This window comes from Theropithecus gelada, chromosome 11 (assembly GCF_003255815.1).
Source record: "Theropithecus gelada isolate Dixy chromosome 11, Tgel_1.0, whole genome shotgun sequence".
Taxonomy (NCBI): Eukaryota; Metazoa; Chordata; class Mammalia; order Primates; family Cercopithecidae; genus Theropithecus; species Theropithecus gelada.
The window spans coordinates 16,658,521-16,678,010 of record NC_037679.1 but is presented as its reverse complement, the minus strand read 5'-3'; the positions used below and the strand labels follow the sequence as shown (position 1 = coordinate 16,678,010).

Here is a 19,490-nt window from a genome sequence, read left to right as displayed (position 1 = left end):
CCCGTTCCCCAGGTCCTCAGGAGGCAGAGGGGCTGGGAGGGCACACAGGGATCTCCCTATCACCCCCTCTCCCCTTTCCAGCAGGTCCCTCTCCCCACCCCACCCCCACCCAGTCCCTGGAAAAGAACGGGTGTGGCATGAAGAGTTGCATATTTTACTTTATTTTTATTAAATTAAAAGCTACAGTCTGGCAGCGATTCCAGAACAGGGTAAGGAGGTTCCTCACAGGGGTCAGAGAAGAGCGGAGAAAGACAGACTGACGGAGACTGGGACACAGGAAAGAAAGGACAAGGTTAAGGGAGAACTGTATCTGATGAACACACACAGCTGGCTCCATGGGGCGTGGTGGGGAGCTCATATCAGCCCAATTCCTCCTCTCCAGCACCCTAAGTTCAGCGGTGAAGCAGTATGTGGGGGCAGTTGGGAATCAAGAGACCCTCCCTTCCCCACCCTAGGTCCTTTCTCGGCTTGGTCATGGAGCACAGCACACCAGAAAAAGCCAAGGGCATTGGAGGGGCAGGGAAACCGGGAATATATGTACACCGGGAGCGGAGAACAGAGCCTCGGAGGTCGGCCTCTGCCAGAAGGGAGTGGCTCACACTGCATTGAAACACTTGGCCGGTGGGGGATGGGGGAAGGGATTGCCCCCTCCCTCTCAGAACGCCCTTCCCAGTCAGACAGGTCCCCTACAGGTGTGTTGTGGGGGGCGGGGGGCAGAGAGGAGAAAGAGGCTTCTGCTGGGTCCTAGTAGAGGTGGACAGCAGGGGCCTTGGCAAAGGCGATGTCCTTCAGTCATCTGTGATACCCTTCGCTCTCAGCTCCTCTTGCACCCGGGTCAGGTAGGTAGGGTCTGGGTACCCAAACCTGGGAGCAAAGAGAAATGAGGGTGAGGGTTGTTAGCTGTTGGAACTTGCTATTATCCCCATGCTCACCCTTATTCTAGGTGACTCAGATACCTCCCCACCTCCCCTAAGGGAGGACACCTCCAAACCCAAGATAACTTAGCCCAATTCTGCTTATTTTTGTAGGCTAAGCTGGGCACACCAGGACCAGGTTGAATGTAGGAGAAACTGAGACGGCTGAACAGTTTGGAAGTGGTCTTCTCCAGTTAGGAGGCTCCCAGAGCAAGGGGTTGGTGGGTCCCTCAGTGGAAATGGAGGAAAGGGGAGGAGCCAAGGGAAAGGAAATGAAGAGGGGTCGCACAGCTGGGGTCCCCCTGTGCAGCTGGTCTTGTGGTGGATGTCATTCCAGGTGATGACATTCGGTCTCCCTGTGGTCATGGACGTGCCGATAGTGAAGGTGAGACGCTGGTCAAACGCCTTGCGGAACAGGGTCAGCACCTTGTTGCCCTCAGGGCAGTCCGGGAGGTAGGCCACCCGTGTGGTGCCAGGATACCGAACTCCTGGGTTTGGGTGTTCAGCCTAGGAGGAAGGTGAAGCAGAGTGGGCAGTGAGCAGCCAGGCATCCTAAGGCCCAGATGCCAGTGAAGCATCATCCAGGCCAGTCTCTGTCTGAGCATCCCCAGCTAATGCGGATAGGGCAGCAACAGGCTGACAGCTTTCCACAGAAGGAGAGATTATATGGCCTTGGCAGCAAGAGCCTGTTTCAGAGCATAATCTTTACATGTTAAGAGGTTTTTTCTGCTGTCTCAATCCCTCAAGTCTCCATTCAGCAACAAATGGATTCTCAGAAGTGATGGAAGGTAGCTGGTCCCTATACTCCAGACAACTCAGCAGAAATGTGAAGACAGAATAATCTATCTTTCAGCCTTCCCTTAACCTGAAAATATTCCTAATGTTTCTGCCACTGTCTAACCTGTTCCATTTTCCATCAGTCTTCTCTGCAGCTTCTTCAACCCTCTGCAGCCAGAATTGCACATTACTCTTTGTCCAGCAGGAAGACACCTATAGGCCTTGACCACTCCCGTTTTTACCGAGTGATGCTCCTGGCTCTGTTGGGTTGGTCAGATCCCTTCCTATTGTGCCTCCCTGCCCCTAAGCCACCACCTCCACAGAATTTACCTCTGCCAAGATGTCAGCACAGTATTTGTGTTCATCAAGGAAGTAATATGCAATTCCTTTCTCTCGTATCTGACTTGCTTTTTTTTCCTAGCTCATATCTGATTTTCACATGTGCCTTGGGATCACAGGGATGGAAAAGCTGGGCCTCACAGGGACCTCCTAGGTCTAGGGCACTGAGTAAGAGGGCATAGTGGAAGACAGCAAGACTGTCTCACATCTAACAAGCACACTCACCCTCACCCGGTTTTCCTAGGTCAGAGCCTGGGGAGAGCCAAAGGGTAAGGGCGGGCCATGGTCTTCTTACCCCCTGGACACCGGGCGGGAAGACGTACTGGATGACAATGGTGCCATACTTCTCATAGCTGGGTAGTAGGAGGGTGGCGTCCTTAGAGACCAGCATCCGCCCATTCTGGGGCTGGTTGCCCACCAGCTGCCCATAGAAGCGGCCGCACATGGGGCAGGCCTTTTTCACCTGCAGAGCCCGGGTGATGCAGCCCTCGCAGAATGAATGCCGGCACTTCTCCAATGTCTTGGCATTCTGGATCTCCCCCAGACAGATGGGGCAGGTGCTCTCCTGCTCTTCTGCCTCCTCCCGAAGGCGAGGAGGAAGAGGTGGGGGCAGGGGGGGAGGAGGAGGGGGGAGCCCCCGAGCCCCTGGGGGCAGAAGTGGGGCTGCTCGGAGAGGGGGTGGGCCTGCGCGGTGCATCTCAGGGTGCTCCCCTCCACCCCCCAGAGCCAGACAGCCCATCAGCTCCCCCTGCCTCTGAGCTTTCTTCAGCTCTTTCTCTGCCTCTTTTAGCAGCCCCTTAAGAGCCTTCCGGGCTAGGTAGAGCCCATTGGGAGGGGCCGGGGGAGGGCCCTGTGGGGAAAGCTGGAGAACATAGATGTCAGAAGTCTCGCCATCTATGAGGATGGACACACGATGCTCCTCCCGAAGCCGGGCCAGCCGGGCTGGGGTCTCTTTGCTCAGGAAGTCCCACACAGGCTTGGAGACAGTCACTTTGTTCTTGCAGGTGCCTCCACAGGCTGCCATTCTGGACAGGACGAACGACACTGCCCCCAGGGTGAAAGGGACTCAGGGTGGGGGGTCCCCATTTGACAAGTATCAGTGCCTCCTACTTCAGGTTCCTTCCAAACCCTCTATTACCTCTGTTTTCTCAAAGCCTAATCCCCAACCCTTCCCCCAAATTCATATTCTCTCTCCCCTTATCTTCCAAACCCAGCGCCCACTGAAGAGCAAAAAAGTTTCCAGAGCTGTATTATCATCTAAGCCAAGTATCAGTCTTGTTTCTCCTGTCATTTCTCCCAGATCATAGAAACAATTTGCCCCTCCCACTTCTGGGGGGGAAAATGGGCTCTTTAAAGGGGAGGGAGACTTTTTGCCCCTCCTTTTTGCCCCTCCTTTTTGCTTACTTTGATCCTGAAGAGCTTAGAATTGGCATGCAGGCTCACTCTTTTTTCCCTGCTCCCTACTTGTAGGTCGTGTGAGCTGGTAGGGTGGAAAAAAAGGAAGGAAAGTGAGAAACCCCTTCTCCCAATTCCCATGGCCCCCAACCCAGCAGCCCATGGAACAGAGACAGAAACCTGGGTATAGGTTACTGAGAATGGTAACATGGAATGAAGGAAACCAGCTTAAGGGTGAAAATTGAGGATCCCTGGTGGGGGAGATACCTGGGAAGCCCATGGAAGATGATGGCAGCAGAAATCCTTCTATTTCCACTCAGCTGACCAGGACTGGGAATAGGGGAAGGGTAAAAAGTTATGATGGCAAATGTTACCATTTCCCTCAGCCAACCCAGAAATAAAAACTCCACTTCCATCTCCTCTCTCCTCTGCACAATTCCATCATCAGCTTCTCCCCAAGTTGCTCAAGAAGGAACATGCTAACCTTCCTCCTTTCTTCCCCAGCTCTGAGGCCCCCAAGAAAGCCTAGGGCACACATAAAAGATGTCAGGAAAGAAAACGCCCACACAGGTGGAGGTCTTCTTGCCACCTCCCTCAGATCACATGGACCGGAATATTTCCTATGCTCTCCAACTCCTCGCCCTGCTCCACGTTCCCAAATAATTCAGCCCCTATTGCCAGGGAGCCTTCCTTGAGAGCTAACTCAGTCCCTTCTGCTGAAGTCTGTTAAGGATGTGAACAAAGTGGCAGCAGCCCCTGCAATAACAAAGTTCTCATTGTCACCTTTTAAACCCAGCACAGGCAGGGCTGTCTGTCAGCTCCTAAGTCTGGCATTTAGGGAGGGGCGGGGCTCACACAAGGGCTCAGCTGGAGGGGCCTGATGTTTCCCCTGAGTCTGGTCGCATTGGGCTACCAGGCTGTACCCACAACACTTCCAAATGCAGCTCAAACAGAAAGAAGGGCCATTAGTGTGACCTCCATTCAATGACTGATCCAAAAAGGAGCAGCTGTCCCTTCATGCCTCCATCATCGTCCCCCAAGGCCAGATGCACCTCGAGATTCATAAAGTGAAAATGGAACCCTAGAGTCTCAGCCCATACAGTGTATCTGCGCTGCAACACCCCCCTCCCCATCACAGGGGACCCAGGACCTAGGTGTCCTAGCTCCAAGTCCTGCTGGCACAGAAAAGGGAGGCGGGGCCACAGTTTAGGGTGGGTCTGTGATTCCTCTGTGGGAACCCAGGCCGGACAAGGGACAGTCTCTCCCTCTAGATAGAGGCCAGAGGGAGGGACAGCCCGGAAGGGCAAGGGTCCCTGGGGGCATCCACTGAGGCAGCTCCCGCCCTACCCCCACGGCCTCCTCCAAGACCCGACCCGGAACCAACTCCCCACATCCCTCACTCGCCAAAGCCCCCGGATCCCCATTGCCGGGCGGGGATGCATGTCGGCCCCGATCGCAGCCCTCAGAACCCCCGAATGGAGGCCAAGGCTGGAGGGTGCTAGAAAGATGATCGGCCGGGCACGGAGCGGGGAACCCGGAGCCGCGCGCGGGGAGGGGAGATGGAAGAGGGGACGCCGGGGGAGCGAGGGGCGTGTGAGGGGTGCGAGCGGGGCCTGGGGGGCGCGCGGTGGGTGTGGGGGGCGCCGGGCTCACCTACCTCTCGTCAGCGCCGCCATTGCCGGTCACATGACTGAGGCTGTTGCTGGGATGACGGTCCGGGCCTTAGCAACAAGGCGGGGGGGGAGACCCCGAAAGGTTGGGGGTTGCAGGGGGTGCAGGCTGAGGGAAAGGGAAGGAGGGAGGACAGCACCCTCTTTCCCCTCACAGGTGATGATCACCGTTCCTTTGACCCCCTTCTATCCGCAAGCCCCTGCCCTTCCTCCCCAAAACAAAAATGGAGGCGCTGTTCCAGTCTTTGGAGGGAGGGGGTGGCGTCATGGAACTGAGGGTAGGAGGTTAAATCCCTGGAGACGCCACCCTTCTCGCTCCCCGCTCCCGGCGGAGCACTCTCCCTTTTCTTTCCCAGCCAGCTGCGTAGCAGCTCCGGGGAGCTGGTGGTGGATGGGTGGGTGAAGTGTTGGTGGGTATATGGGGATTCGGGGGGGAGGGCGGCAATTTTTTGAATCCTTATGGTAGAAGGGCCTTTGAGGAACAATGTGGGATGGGAAGAGTCATAGTAAAAAAAAAGCATTGGTTTTAAAAAATAAACAAATCCGGGTACTAAACTATTTCAATCCCCTCCCTCATCTGCCTCTTTCTAGATTGTTACCTCCTGTGACCCCCACAACCTGCTCTCAGTTGGTCATTGGTAAGTGCCTCTGATTTTTCTCTTTCCACAAACAGGGATATGGAGGCTGGTGCAGAATGGGAAACGAATACATTTTTTAAAAAATGGCTTGAGGTGGTGGTAGTGTCAAGTGTGTATGGTTCAAATAGAGTTAAAAACTCTCAGGAAAAAAAAAAAAAAAAGCTCTGCTCTGCTTCCCACATCAAGCAGTCTCTGCCCAATTCAACTCACTTCCCTAGGGCCACATCAAGCCAGGTTTTTCCACCAGCCAAAAGACTTCCTCAGCCAAGACAGGAATCTCCTAAACTGGCAACAACCTCTATTCATCCACCCCTTTTTCACTCCCCCTCTAGACTGGAGGGCTGGTCACTTTCTTCACTTTCCCAGGACTCTGCTGTACTCTTCCTTCCCTCCAGGAAGAAGACAGCTTTCCCAGGAAGCCTGGGGGAATACTGGATTCCGTTTCTTTTAGCTGGTGGGCTGAGAGGCCTACTCACCTTTACAAAGATGGAGTGTTAGCAAGCCCAGAACTCAGGGAAGAGGAAGGGTCCCATCACCCTACCCTTCCCTGGCCCTCACTACCTCTGACCTTCCACGAAGTTGAAGACTAAGTTTTCCATTCCAGTGCACACCCTTCACAGCTTTTTAAAAAACGTTCCCAGCCATCTGTGTAGAAACCCACATCCTTAGTTAGGGGCCCAACACCTTGAACACCAGAATTCTTCAGCTGGTCTCTGCACCCTTAAGCACAGGCTTCCTCAGAGAAGTGAAATTAAAAAAATAAAAATAAAAAAATAAAAATTTCTGTACAGGAATTTGGATTGAATAATTTATTCCCTGTATTATGATAGTAATGGGAGCAAATACACAATTTTTTATTAATAAAACAAAAAAAGATGAAAAACAGAAGCAACAAATGAAGACATCCATACTGCCCATAATACATCAGCCATGCGATCAGAAAACCCATTTCTAAAGAACAACGGTTGCTGGTGTCCGAGTTTTATTGCGTTCATCGGGGGAAAGGGAGATGGTTGGAATGAAAAAGATCCATCAGTCTTCTGACAGGAAGATGTTATAAGGGGGCTCCAACCCCAATGGGTATGCCTCTTGTTACCACCTTTGGAGCAGAAGATGAAGGGGAGAGAGAGCTTCTCTCTATGGCCTCATGGCTTCTTGTGAGACAGATCAGTCCAGCCAGATACAGAGCAAAGCAGCTTTGCATCACCACAGGCCAGTTGCTGGTGCCCACCTTTATGTTTAAAAAAAAAAAAAAAGTGGAAGCCTCAAGAGGGATGGAGGATACCAAGAAGAATGGGTGCCTTGGCCCCAGAGGCATTGTAGCGAGGGGAAGATAATATATCTCATCAGGGTTCTCAACATTATGAGAATATCACACATCAACTCAACTATCTTTGGAGGGGCTGAGTGATTGAGTTATGGCTCTGACTCCTCTCTGGGGGTGGAGAGTGAAGATGACAAAGAAGGCCATCTGTCCCCTAGGAGACACAGTTGCAGTATAAGACAGGACAGAAGAGAACAGAAAAACAAATCCAACTGGAAAAAAGGGGAGGGAGAAGGAAGTGTGCTAGGCACACACATCCAGGGAGTAGGGGAAGTTCCCACACTTGAGGCCTCCATCCTCTTGAAATGACCAGAATTGATCCAAGTAGAGATATTCCTTTCTTCTGGAAATAAACCTTGGGGATGGCTAGGCAGGATGAAAGGAAATTTAACATGGAGAATGAATCTTACACCCTGGCCCATCATCCCAGCCTCCAAAACTGGCCACAAACCCACTGAAGGGTTCCAGTCCCAGGAGAGGTGTGAGGTTCTGGTGAAGAGCAGCAGTAGTCAAACACCTTCCCCCAGGCTTGAATGATTTTGGCCATCTCTGGGCTCCTGTGCCCAGATGTAGAGATGAGTGGAGATGGAATTGAGGTGAGGGAAGAGATTACTCAATCTTTGACAGAGACCCAATCCAATTCTCTGCATAATCACAAGAGTTCTCTTAGGTCCCACCTCTGTGAGGTGCCAGGTTGCTGACCCACTCTTTACCCCACCTGGGTAGGACTGGCCATATTCCATCGTGTGTGTGCATGCCTGCACCCACATCTGTAGTATCCTGACTGTCATCCATCCTAGGGCCCACCAGGAGGGAAGCATGCCATAGTGAGTTCTATAAAGTTATCAGCAAAATTCAGACACTTTTAGTTCATCCCACACAGCAACGTGCATCCAGAGTAGTTGCTTGAGCCAGGTCCATCTGTCCAGTCAGGTCCTGAAGATGACAAACAACCCCCTTCCCCTAGCTCCTATATCATAGAAACAACAGGAGATATTACAAAGATCAAGGCACTTGGGAGAGAGTCAACAATGACATTCTAATACTACAAGCAGACTTCTTGTGGGGAGGGAGAGGGAAGAAAAATGGGCAAAGGGGGAAAAGGGACAATGTATTTCTGAGGGTCAGAAACAGCCTACTCAACAGGATGGAGTTATCTGGATGGAAGGAGCCTGCAGCCTGAATTTAGCAAAGGAATAAGAGAAGTGGTGGCTAGAATATCCACAATTCCCCCAAGCGTCTCAGAACCCCACCACCTTGAACATCAGAGAGAATCAGGCAGTCTCTTAGGCAAAGATGTTGGTAATAAAATCCAGGAATCGCTTAGCATACTGCTCCGGATGGACAGTAGAGATCTCTGCCCCAGCCTGTGAGAGAAGATATGGAACAATGTGTCAGGCCACCCTAGCATCCGTCCCCATCACCCCCACCCAATCTACCCCAGACCACTTCCATTCTTTTGCCACCCCATTGCTCTGGCACAAGAGGCTGTCTCTTCCCAAAGAGTAGTCAAGACAGGAAAGGAAAGGCTTTTGGGAACTCTCACCCCATGCTTGACAGTTTTGGCTGCATGAGCTGCTTTCTTCTTGGCATCATACTGTGTAAGGATATCAATGAGGCCCATGAAATAGACCTCCTTCTGGGGGGCTCCTGGGAGAGAGACCAACGATTCAGAGCAGGTTTAGTTCCAATTCCCTTTCTCCAGGAACCAGTCAGTTTTGTTCTGAAAAGCTCATCAGGCTCTCCCCCACCACTCTGGTCTCTGTCCTTCAGGAACAATCCCCTCTCCACCCTTAAATTGTCCCGGTTCTCTCACCTTCAGCACTCCGGATGGCATAAACATCAATGAAGGACTCAAACTCTCCTGGGCCCAGGGGCCGATGGGAATGGATGTAGCCTCCGATACCCTCGGGGGAGGTGCCATAGGAGCCCACCAGAGCAGGAGGTCCAGTCAGGCTGCAGTCCCCATCCACCTCTGACTCATCCTCCCGCACGGGCCCTTCCTCCTCTGGTTCAGAGCCCCGAATGATGTCGTGGATGCCCAGCAGAAGGCTGTAGTCCATGATCTTCAGCTGCACTAGAAACTGAGACCCACTGACAAATCAGACACCTCTCTCTCACTCTTCACTGCTAGGTATCACCCCGTACCTGTACCTTTGAATTTCTGGGGCCCTCCTGGAGAAAGGAAGTGTAAAAATTAAGGTTGCAGGGCATACCACTGCCCTTTAGTGCCTACATGTCCTGGTATCTAAGATCATCCTTTTAGCTTATTCCAGCCACCCCTTCCATGGGTCAACTCCAGGGGTTTTTCATGTCTCATACTAAACCCCCATACATGCAGAGGACCTGAAGAATAAAGGGAAGGGGTGGAGCTCCCTTATACTGTGAATGAAAGAGACAACTACCCTCTAGATAGCAAAAAAAGGAAAGCCATTTCCCAGAGCACCCAATCATCACCTCCACATCTCTCTTTAGCTTCTCCAGAAATATTTTCTTCTCTTCTTCACCAATATATACTTTCTGGTTCTTGTTGAGAAAGTCCATATCCTTAAGGGTGGGCAATTCTTTAACCTAAGAATAGGTAAAGGGACATCTTGGGAGCATATCCCTTTCCCAAGGTCTCAAAATCCCACCTTCTGTCTAGGGCTCTATGCTAGCTCAGTTAGATCTCATCTAACTCCACACTGTGATGCTTCCCTGGTTTGTTCTCACCTCCAGTGACTTCCACAGACTCAGTCACTACAGCTGTATCCCCAATCACATCCCACTACTCTCTGCTTATGGTTTTCAGTCAAGACCCTCCAGGCTGACTTTTTTTTTTTTTTGAGATAGGATCTCGATCACTCTATTGCCCAGGGTGGAATGATAGTGGTGCGATCTCAGCTCACTGTAGCCTCAACCTCCCGGACTCAAGTGATTCTCCCACCTCAGCCTCCCGAGTAGCTGGGACTACAGGCACATGCCACCACGCCCAGCTAATTTTTTTGTTTTTTGTAGAGATTACGTTGCCTAGGCTGGTCTGGAACTCCTGGGCTCAAGCAGTCCTCCTGCCTTGGCCTTCTAAAGTGCTGGGATTACATGCATGAGCCACCTGCCCGGCCTGTGTCTTCTTAAGCAAAATAGCTGCTTGAATAAAATAACCCAGAATGGGAAGTGGAAGTTAAACATTTTGCTCTTCAAGTCTGGCATCCTCACCCATCCCCAAGCCTTCCATATGGAATAATCCATGCCAGTGTTAAAGCAGCTGCTCCCACTGCCCCTTCCAAACAATCCCCGGATCAACAGAAGTTTACCCCCCTCTTCTTTTAAGTGGTTTAAGATAATAAATAGCTAGTAATCCCTATTCCTATATAGAGTGGCCTCTCCATCCTAAGAAGTTCCCCTCATCTGCCCTCCCTCATCCCTCATCCCTCACCCTAGCACATAAAATTACTATCACCTTTTCCTTATCGCTGGCTTCCCGGGACACTAGGGAACCCTGCAGAGAGACCCAAAGACCAAGTCAGTAGAAGTGGCTAAAAGAACAGTCAGAACCCAGCCCCTAAGATGAGTACTCAAACCCAGCCTTCTTTCCCTTAAAAGGAATCATCCAAAGACCTCCCAGGGTCTTCCCCATTCTCAGGCTATCAGGAGCCTCCCTCTAAGTCCGAGATATCCTCTTCTTACCTTTAGGTCATACTTCCTGTGCACAGGAAGACGGTGGCTAAACATATTGCGCATCACAAGCATGTAGCTGTCTTCATTGTCCACACTGACTCGGTACATCCCCAGGAACTGGGGCAGAAGTGTGTTGCCATGGCACTTCACAATGTACTATAGTGAAAGAAGGGGAAGGAATGGGGAGAGACTGAGTAGCAGATACACAAACAGTCCAGGGAAATTCAAACACTGCCATTCCAGGGTGGAGCAGAAGACTTCAAGTAGAGAGGTTACAAAGTCAAAAGTGGTAGAAGCTTCCCCAAAATGCTCCAGGTTATCCATGCCATTTCTGAATCCCCCTTTCCTCTGATTCTTTCCATTTTACATCTCTTAATTTTAAAGTGTTATCTCTCGATTCACCTTTATCATTCTTTGAGATGAGGGAGGTTAAATGTTGTTATCCTTATTTTAGACCCTCTCTATATGCAAGTGGCACAGAATCAGGATTAGAACTTACATCTTATCAATTAAATCATTTTATCTAGAGCAGTGTTTCTTCATAGGCTAGATTCCCATAGTTTAAAATGTCTGCATCGGGTTGAGCTGTACTGTATCATTCTGTCACTGTAATATAAACACAGATTTTTACACCTAAAAAAAAAAAAAAAAAGTCTGCGTGATGGCCTACAATTTGGATTTTTTTTTCTTTTTTTTTTTTTTGGAGATGGAGTCTCACTCTGTTGCCCAGGCTGGAGTAAAGTGGCGCAATCTCGACTCACTGTAACCTCCGCCTTCCAGGTTCAAGCAATTCTCCTGCCACAGCCTCCCGAGTAGCTGGGAGTACAGGTGCACACTGCCATGCTCAGCTAATTTTTTGTATTTAGTAGAGGTGGGGTTTCACTGTGTTACCCAGGCTGGTCTCGAACTCCTGAACTCAGGCAATCTGCCCAGCTCGGCCTCCCAAAGTGCTAGAATTACAGGCATGAGCCACTGCGCCCGGCCTACAACTTGGATTCTTTTTAAAAAATTATCCTATTAAGCCAGGCTCACACCTGTAATTTAGCTACTTGGGAGGCTGAAGCAGGAGGATCGCTTGAGCCCAGGAGTTTGGGACCAGTCTGGGCAACATAGTGAGATCCTGTCTCTCAAAAAAAAAAAAAAATTATTCCTTCAGTGCTTACCATCTCTCTTTCTGTGTGCTGCCTCTTTCTCTTCACAGCCAACCTTCTCAGAAAAGTAATCAGCAATAAATTCATCTCCTGTCTCTCATTCACACCTTGAATCACTGAAATCAGGTTTATACCTCATTTCTCCTCTGAAATCTCCCCCATATCCCTCAGTTGTCAAATCTAGTAAGTATTCTAGTCATTGTTGTATTTCAGCTTCGTGGCACTTGATCCTATTGACCAGTCTCTTCTTAAAACTCTCTTCATCCTCAGCTCTTATTATACCACCTTCCCGATTTTCCCCTCCTCTCTGTCCTCGAATCCTTTATGGAATGTAGTACAGCATAAATAACTAAAAGTGTCGATCTACTCTTAGTTTCCTTTATGGGCTCATCTCTTCACTTGCTCCTTTAGGTTGTCCTCAACTTTCTTTTCATTTCACTGCACACAACCGCCCTACGATAATCGTATCTATAGTCATGGTTTTAATGATCACTTATTTACATATAATTCTCAAACCTATACTCCCAGTCTAATCCTTTTTCCTGAATTCTGTACCCATGCCCCAACCACTTACTGGACATCCTCATCTGGATGAATTGCAGAAACCTCAAATTCAGTATGTCCAAATCAGAACTTTTTTCCTCCAAAAACCTGTTCCTCTGTTTCTAATTTCTGGCGAATGGGCACCCAGTTATCCCTCACCAGGAACTTGGAGGCCCCTGTCTCTTAAATCTCAGTTCTCCCGTAGGTCTTCCTTTCTATCCCGATCACCATCACTCCCTCAGGTCTTCACCGTTTCTACCCTGGACTATTAAAATTGCCTCCTAACTGGTATCCACCCTCCGAGCGTCACCTCCCACCAATCCATTCTCTAAAATGCTGTCACATTTTCTAAATATTTCTAAATTACAAATATATCATGCCCTTTGCAAAACCACCTTCAGGATAAAGCCCAAACTTCTTTGTGGGGCTTATAAGCCTCTTCACAATCTGGTTCCTGCCTATTTCCATAATATTATATCCCATCCAAATGGAATTTCTTGCAGTTTCCTAACGCCAAGTTCTCTCATGGCTCTGTACCTTACTAGTGCTATTTTCCTTTGCCTAGAATGCTCTTCCACCCTGTCCAATGGTTAATCTCTACTAGTCGTTCAAGGATCAACTCTTACAGTATCTCCTCTAAAAAACTCTCTTTAGCCTCCCAAATTCACTTCTTTCCCCAGGTGAGTTAGGATGCTCTTCTCTAGCTTCAGAACATTCTGTACAGACTTCTACTATTGTATATATCTTGCTGTGTGCTACTGAGTCACTGGTCACTGCCATTAGACCAAGGGATCTGTAAGGGCCACAAATGTTTCATTTACCTCCTTCTCTACTGCCTAACATAAGGCCTAATAAGAGATATTCAATATTTGTTGCATAAACCGACGACTCCTTTTGGACGCTTGATGTATTCCCCTTGCTCACTGATTTTGGTGAAATTTTTCCTTCAGTAGAGACATTCAAGAAGAGTGTTTTTACTGCCAAAACATTCCATAAACTCCACACTCCAAGTCAATCTTTTGTTTAATCTTTTTTCTTTTTCTTTCTTTTTTTTTTTAGACACAGTTTTGCTCTTGTTGCCCAGGCTGGAGTGCAAATGCATGATCTCAGCTCACCACAACCTCTGCCTCCCAGGTTCAAGTGATTCTCCTGCCTCAGCCTCCTGAGCAGCTGGGATTACAGGCATGAGTCACCGTGCCCAGCTAATTTTGTATTTTTAGTAGAGACAGGGTTTCTCCATGTTGGTCAAACTGGTCTCGAACTCCCGACCTCAGGTGATCCTCCCGCCTCAGCCTCCTAAAGTGCTGGGACTACAGGTGTGAGCCACTGCGCCCGGTCTGTAAATCTTATCAGACAGAATAGCTTCCCTCATCCCATTTAGGGCTAGATATGATTATGGTTTCTCTCTTCCAATGAGTTTTCTCCCCAGTCAGCATCTATTACTGATAGCAGCTGAGCTATATGTGAGTAGGGAGGAGAGGGAAAGAATGGGGCTAGAGAGAGGCCTGACCTGGTGATAGTTGGAGAGGTTGCTATGCATGTCAGCAATGTCCTCACTGGATACTTCTTTGATGACCAGAGTCCGATCGTAGGAGATAAGGAAGCGACCATCACTGCCTTCACTTTCGCTGGGGGGGTTTCGGGTAAGGGACACCTGGGGACACAAAATGGGCCAGAGGCTCTTTTCCTCCCCCTTTATATGCAGAAACAAGTCATAAGAAAATGGTCAGCTGAAAGTGGATGAATCCCTGGGGTAGGAGATTCAGCACAGGTTCCTCATCAGGTGTTCATATGTGGACTGAAAGAAACTGAATGCAAAATTCTTTTTTTTTTTTAAATTTTTTGACAAGGAGTCTCACTCTGTCACCCAGGCTGGAGTGTAGTGGTGCGATCTCAGCTCACTGCAATCTCCACCTCCCAAGTTCAGGCAATTCTCCTGCCTCAGCCTCCCAAGTAGCAGGGACTACAGATGTGCACCACCACACCTGGCTAATTTTCGTATCTTTAGTAGAGACGGGGTTTTGCCATGTTGGCCAGGCTGGTCTCAAACTCCTGACCTCAGGTGATCTGCCCACCTCGGCCTCCCAAAGTGTTGGGATTACAGGCGTGAACCACTGCGCCCAGCCAAAATTCTTAATGTATCTACATCTTTTCCCCCAAGGACAAGGTTTATAGTTTTCATTTAATTTTTGAAAATGCTGCAATCACAAAAAGGTAAAGAATCATATTTGCCAAGGCTTCTCATTTCTCCAAATATGGCTGTCCCAAACAGTACTCCTCAGTTGCTGGGGAGAAAGGGCTACCCTCACCCCTTAATGGACTCTCACCAAGTAATCTTGGTCATCAATGCCAAATCGATCACGGAGGTTCCTGAAGACCTGGGGACAATACTCCTTGAACTTGAAATGACTGGGTAGATTTTCCCTGAAATTCAGGTTTTCAAAGTAAGAAAACAAACAATATTACATTTACATACACTTGGTAGTTTATAGTGTACCTTCAGACATATTACCTCCTTTGATTCTCATAAAACTCTGTTAGGTCCTTTATTTATTTTTTATTATTATTATTTTTTGAGACAGAGTCTCACTCTGTTGCCAGGTTGGAGTGCAGTGGTGCAATCTCAGCTCACCGCAACCTCCGTCCCCTGGGTTCAAGCAATTCTCCTGCCTCAGCCTCCCAAGTAGCTGGGACCACAGGCATGTGCCACCATGCCTGACTGATTTTTTGTATTTTTAGTAGAGACAGGGTTTTGCCATATTGGCCAGTCTGGTCTCGAACTCCTGACCTCAAGTGATCCACCTGCCTTGACCTCCCAAAGTGCTAGGATTACAGGCATGAGCCACCACGCCTGGCCCTTGCGAGGTTCCTATAAAAAATATATTATTTCCATTTTATAGAAGGGAAGACTGTCTCAGAGTGACTCAGTGATCTGCCTAAGTAACATGGTTGGTAAGTGGTATAGTAGAACCAGGATCTACTACCCATCCAAACAGCAGCCATTTCCCAAATCTCAAACAAGTCAGAGGCATTCCAAAGTCAGCAACAGACACCACTGTTTTAAATGGCATCTTCTTTTACTAGGAGGGCTTAGAGAACTCAAGTTTTTCTTTCAAGGAGTCCCTGTCAGAAGCTAATGGTTCTCATGGCATCTCCAAAGTCACAAGCAGAAAAAGAGAGAAAGAGCAGGTATGTGCACATATTTACTCTATGGAATTGCCAGGCTACAGGGCAGATAACACTGATTCATATAAGGATATAGGGAACACCAGAAATTATTCTCATGGTTTCCTTGCACAAAACTAATTTCTGCATTTGGGAAGGATGTTAAATTTTTAGCTCACTGAAACTTTTAAAATTACTTATTACTCCATTCTGAGAAGGTTGACATGAGAATGGCAAAGATCATCGCTTACCTGTGGAAAAGGTGATTGTTGACCTTGATCTTGGAGCTGGCCTTAAAGTCATCTGGCAGTAGCATCACTGGGAGAGGCACCTGGCTGAGCTCATTGATCTGATAAGCCAAAGCACGAATAGAGAAGCCATAGGGAAGGGTGTGGAGAGCTACCCACACACTGTGTCTGGGCAACAGTCACGCAAGGGCCACTCAAACCTCATTCCTTTAAAAACACTGGCTATGCATATGCTTGACAGAAGTGAGAGAATGTGTCTAACCCTTCTGCTGCCCAAGAAGGACTACAGTAAGCAACTCTCACACACAGCCCCCAACACGCCCACCCTGTGGAACTTCATGCTCACAACAGTCATTTTATATTAGGCTAACCCTGTAAGGAACTCAGGACTATTTTTAAAGCTGTGAGAAATTCTAGAAAAAAAAAAAAAAAAAAAAACTCTGCAAACTCAAGGCAGCTACATGTTCCATTAGAAAAAGAAAAAAAAGGCATTTTTAATATGCACAAGAGCATTAATGGGATTCTGTGGGGCCAACCGCAGCAAAAAGGATAAATGTCCAGATCCTGCAAAAGGCATCTCTTTGCAAACAGGACCAGTCTTCCTAGACCACTCTGACCCAGTTGTTTGCAGTAGGCCCCCACCTGTCTAGGTGTAAGGTAAAGGAAGAGCAGCTGATTTCAGAGTGAATGCAGGCAATCAGAGGCTATGAACTCATTAAGGCATCTGTTTCCTAAAGCCAAACTAACCCACAGCCCAAAGGACACAAGCATCACATGCTCTCCTCAGCCCCCAGGATCTGCAGTCTGCTAATTCAGGGTAGAAAGGGAGCTCTGGTACTTAGAAATCCTGAGTTGTACTTTCTCCTTGGTGTTGCCACAGTATCTTTCACCTGCCTTTTTTACTGCATGACTCCAATCACTAGTTTATGTAAGTTCACCCATCCAGATTGCAAGCTCTTCAGGAGCAAGGGCTCATTCTAGTCGTCTGCATCTCTCAGGTGTCTAACTAGCACAATGTTTGGCACACAGTGATCCTGACATGTCTATTAACTGAATAAATGAATGCCTTTCCTATCCTTACTAGATCATTCCACAGAGGCTATGAACTGCAGTCTAACCTAAATCACACACACTGCAGTGCAACCAACTCCTCCCGTTCTCAGTAGAAAAGGAGGACAGAACATATTCCTCCAGACAAAAAAAAAAAAAAAAAAAAGCCACTTGAGATTCTGAGCCTAAAATTCAGCTACAGCTCCTCCTGCCCCCTCCTCTCCACCTGCTAGGCAAGCTGAATCATCACTAAGACATATGTTCAAGGAATTTCTCCATTCCAAACACTTGAAGTAGATGTGTGTTGGCAGAGGGTGGGGTGCTGGGGCTAGAGTATATATACCTAGGGAAGCTGAGGTAGGTCTTACATGTAACTCCCCCAATCCTTAACAAGGGAAAACCCTCCCTGTTAAGCATCCCACAGGGAATGGATGAATCACCTGGAAGGTACATATGAGAGGCAGTCCTACCTCCATCAGCCTTCCCCATACCAAGTGCCTTCCACTGAATACTCACTAAGAGCTTACCACCCGGAGAGCCACAAATCCAAAAGGGATCCGACTGGCCACAAACAACATTCTTAATTTGTGGTTAAGAAAATCTTTACCACAAATTAAAAATGTGACAGAACGGATATTCTTCCTCACAACTTCCATCTCCACAGCCTAGCCAAGACCATAACCATTCAAGAACGTTGATTTCGAAAATATTCGGTGTCACATTCGAGATCACTGCATTTCTCCCACTCCAGACCTGATGGAAGATGGGTAATGGCTGTGCTTCTTTCAGCTGAGGTATGCTCAGGAAAGGGGATGGAGGCCTCCTCCTAACTCCCAGAGCAGTTTCCTGCTTCAAAAGTTCACCACCATAGTGACCGCAGGAACAGAGCTCCTCAGCCTTCTCTTTGGTCAACAATCGCCACCACCTACACCAAACACGATCGCTCCAGCCAGCGATAAGGATGCAGTTAAGACCAAAGGCATATATACATAAGTCCTAAGAAAGTGCAACTTCTAGCTCAGGGTGGGGTAGCTTCTCTGAAATGCTGTACCTCTGGAAGGGAAAGGAAGGGACAAGCAGGATTAGAAAGTCCAGGAAACCTGGAGCTTCACCGAGACAAAGCCAAGATTCAAAAGCCAAGGACCGGGGCTGGGAAGCAAGGTGGAAAGCAAAGTGAAAGAACTTCATCCATCTATTCCCCTCGGCCTCTCACCCTCCACCTACACTCTCACCAACAACCACCGGAGAAAAAGCCACTCCCCCTAATGTCCTCCCCGCTTGCGCCTGGTCCTGGTCAGTCCCTGTAGCCTGGGGCTGAAGCTAGACATGGCAGGAAGGAGTCAAAGTACAGGGAGCTGGATTTCACGGGGGGAAGGTGGAACTAGAGTGGAGCAGTAAAGGACTGATGGGGAGAAGAAAGCCCAGTCAGAAAACCTGCTGGGGGAACACCTGGGGATTGGTGGGCAGGGACCAAGACAGCCCGGGGGAGGGGAGTGGCACTGCGTGGGGCTCCGGAGGCTGGAGCCTGGATTAGGCACGCCAGAGAGCCGAGGGGTTTGAACGGGACTGCAGGGGTCTAGGGCTGGTTCTCACCGAGTGGGCTACGCCCCACAGGAACACACCCATCAGCGGGTCGGCCGCCCGGAACACCTTCACCTTCTGCTGCACAAAATGCTTCTTCTTGGTTTTGGAGGCAAAGCCGAAACCTGGGCCGGGGCCTGCTGTCGCCGCCGGTACCGTGGCTGGTGGGACCGAGGAGGACGCCATAGTCTCCCGCGCAACCGACTAAGTGGAAGCCGGAGCCGGCAGCAATCCAGGAGCCCGACCCCGGAAGCGGCGCTCACCTGCGCCGCTGTCACGTGACCGGAGGCCGGACAACGGACGCGCGAACAGGGAGGGGCGGGACGGGGCGGGGCGACGCTGGCCCCGCCCCCAGCGCCTGCCTGCCCAATGTCCGCGCAGTGTGTGGGCTCACCTGGCGTGCGGGATCCCTGTAAGCTGACGACGGAAGCGGCGCGCGAAGCCCCTCGACCTGTCAACTAGGAGATCGTGGTGCGGCCTGGGTTGGCCTGATTGACTCCCAAGGTCTAGGGCTTCTTTGCTGCAAAGTGGCCGCCTTCTGGCTTTGCCCAGTTTCTAATGAGTAACCTCGGACCTGATGCTAATGCGAAAGCATTCTTACCGAATGGGGGTTGGGAAGGGGAGGGTTTTGAAAACCCAAAATTCTTATCAGTGGTCTCAGGCGTCTTGAAATTCATTCATTCGTTTAACAAGTATTTATTGAGCACTTACTTGTACTAGGTCCTGGTCTAGGGGCTGATTTTCCTTTTATTAAAGCAGAGGATAGGACAGTGACTGCTCTGAAGTAGCTGGGAGTCTAATGGCACTGGTTGGCCAGTGGAGATCAAGTTTGCGGTATGCGAGGTATGAGCTATCCTAGAGCTGTGTATGAAGCAAAGCCAATGATACAAAGAAAGGAAGTGTAGCTGGTCAGGGAAGGCTTCAAAGAGGATAGAGACTTTACTGAGTTTGGAAGGGTGGGTGGAGTTCAGGAATAGAGGTTAAAAGGTTTTCTAGACAGAGAGAACAGCATACAAAGATATGGAGAGAAGAAAGAAT

At 49.2% G+C, this 19,490-nt stretch overlaps 2 protein-coding genes across 9 annotated transcripts; both read right to left on the bottom strand.

Annotated features, from left to right (window-relative positions):
• Positions 1 to 140: 140 nt before the first annotated feature.
• Positions 141 to 5,611, bottom strand: DTX3 (deltex E3 ubiquitin ligase 3). Of its 4 annotated transcripts, XM_025401325.1 has the most exons (7): positions 5,083 to 5,611; positions 4,209 to 4,369; positions 3,693 to 3,755; positions 3,435 to 3,510; positions 2,326 to 3,074; positions 1,204 to 1,421; positions 141 to 864 (listed from the first exon to the last, which is right to left on the bottom strand). In XM_025401325.1, coding segments are annotated over exons 4-7 (1,044 nt in total). In that variant the 5' UTR covers positions 3,436 to 3,510; positions 3,693 to 3,755; positions 4,209 to 4,369; positions 5,083 to 5,611; the 3' UTR covers positions 141 to 788. The 4 variants fall into 4 exon arrangements, with proteins under 4 accessions (XP_025257110.1, XP_025257111.1, XP_025257109.1 ...); XM_025401326.1 differs by lacking the exon at positions 4,209 to 4,369; XM_025401324.1 differs by lacking the exon at positions 4,209 to 4,369 and having other exon boundaries at positions 2,326 to 3,055.
• A 906-nt stretch (positions 5,612 to 6,517) lies between these two features.
• Positions 6,518 to 18,766, bottom strand: PIP4K2C (phosphatidylinositol-5-phosphate 4-kinase type 2 gamma). 5 transcript variants are annotated; one of them, XM_025401318.1, is made up of 11 exons: positions 18,465 to 18,766; positions 15,825 to 15,922; positions 14,736 to 14,832; positions 13,919 to 14,062; positions 10,724 to 10,870; positions 10,497 to 10,535; positions 9,515 to 9,628; positions 8,874 to 9,141; positions 8,604 to 8,707; positions 8,314 to 8,424; positions 6,518 to 8,027 (listed from the first exon to the last, which is right to left on the bottom strand). In XM_025401318.1, the coding sequence occupies exons 1-10, from the start codon at positions 18,636 to 18,638 to the stop codon at positions 8,344 to 8,346; spliced, it is 1,266 nt and encodes a 421-aa protein (XP_025257103.1). In that variant the 5' UTR covers positions 18,639 to 18,766; the 3' UTR covers positions 6,518 to 8,027; positions 8,314 to 8,343. The 5 variants fall into 5 exon arrangements, with proteins under 5 accessions (XP_025257103.1, XP_025257102.1, XP_025257104.1 ...); XM_025401317.1 differs by having other exon boundaries at positions 6,518 to 8,424; XM_025401319.1 differs by having other exon boundaries at positions 6,518 to 8,424; positions 14,736 to 14,801; positions 15,848 to 15,922.
• Positions 18,767 to 19,490: the final 724 nt, after the last annotated feature.

What these genes read in the sequence shown, in the direction of transcription:
- DTX3 (XM_025401323.1), bottom strand. An exon ending in TCCCGCCCGGTGTCCAGGGG is followed by an intron (nt 1,422 to 2,325) that starts GTAAGAAGACCA and finishes CCTTCCTCCTAG; the next exon opens with GCTGAACACCCAAACCCAGG.
- PIP4K2C (XM_025401317.1), bottom strand. Translation starts at nt 18,638, where the DNA reads ATGGCGTCCTCCTCGGTCCCACCAGCCACGGTACCGGCGGCGACAGCA. An exon ending in AAGCCAGCGATAAGGAAAAG is followed by an intron (nt 9,629 to 10,496) that starts GTGATAGTAATT and finishes ACCTATTCTTAG; the next exon opens with GTTAAAGAATTGCCCACCCT. An exon ending in TGCCATCCGGAGTGCTGAAG is followed by an intron (nt 8,708 to 8,873) that starts GTGAGAGAACCG and finishes TCTCTCTCCCAG; the next exon opens with GAGCCCCCCAGAAGGAGGTC.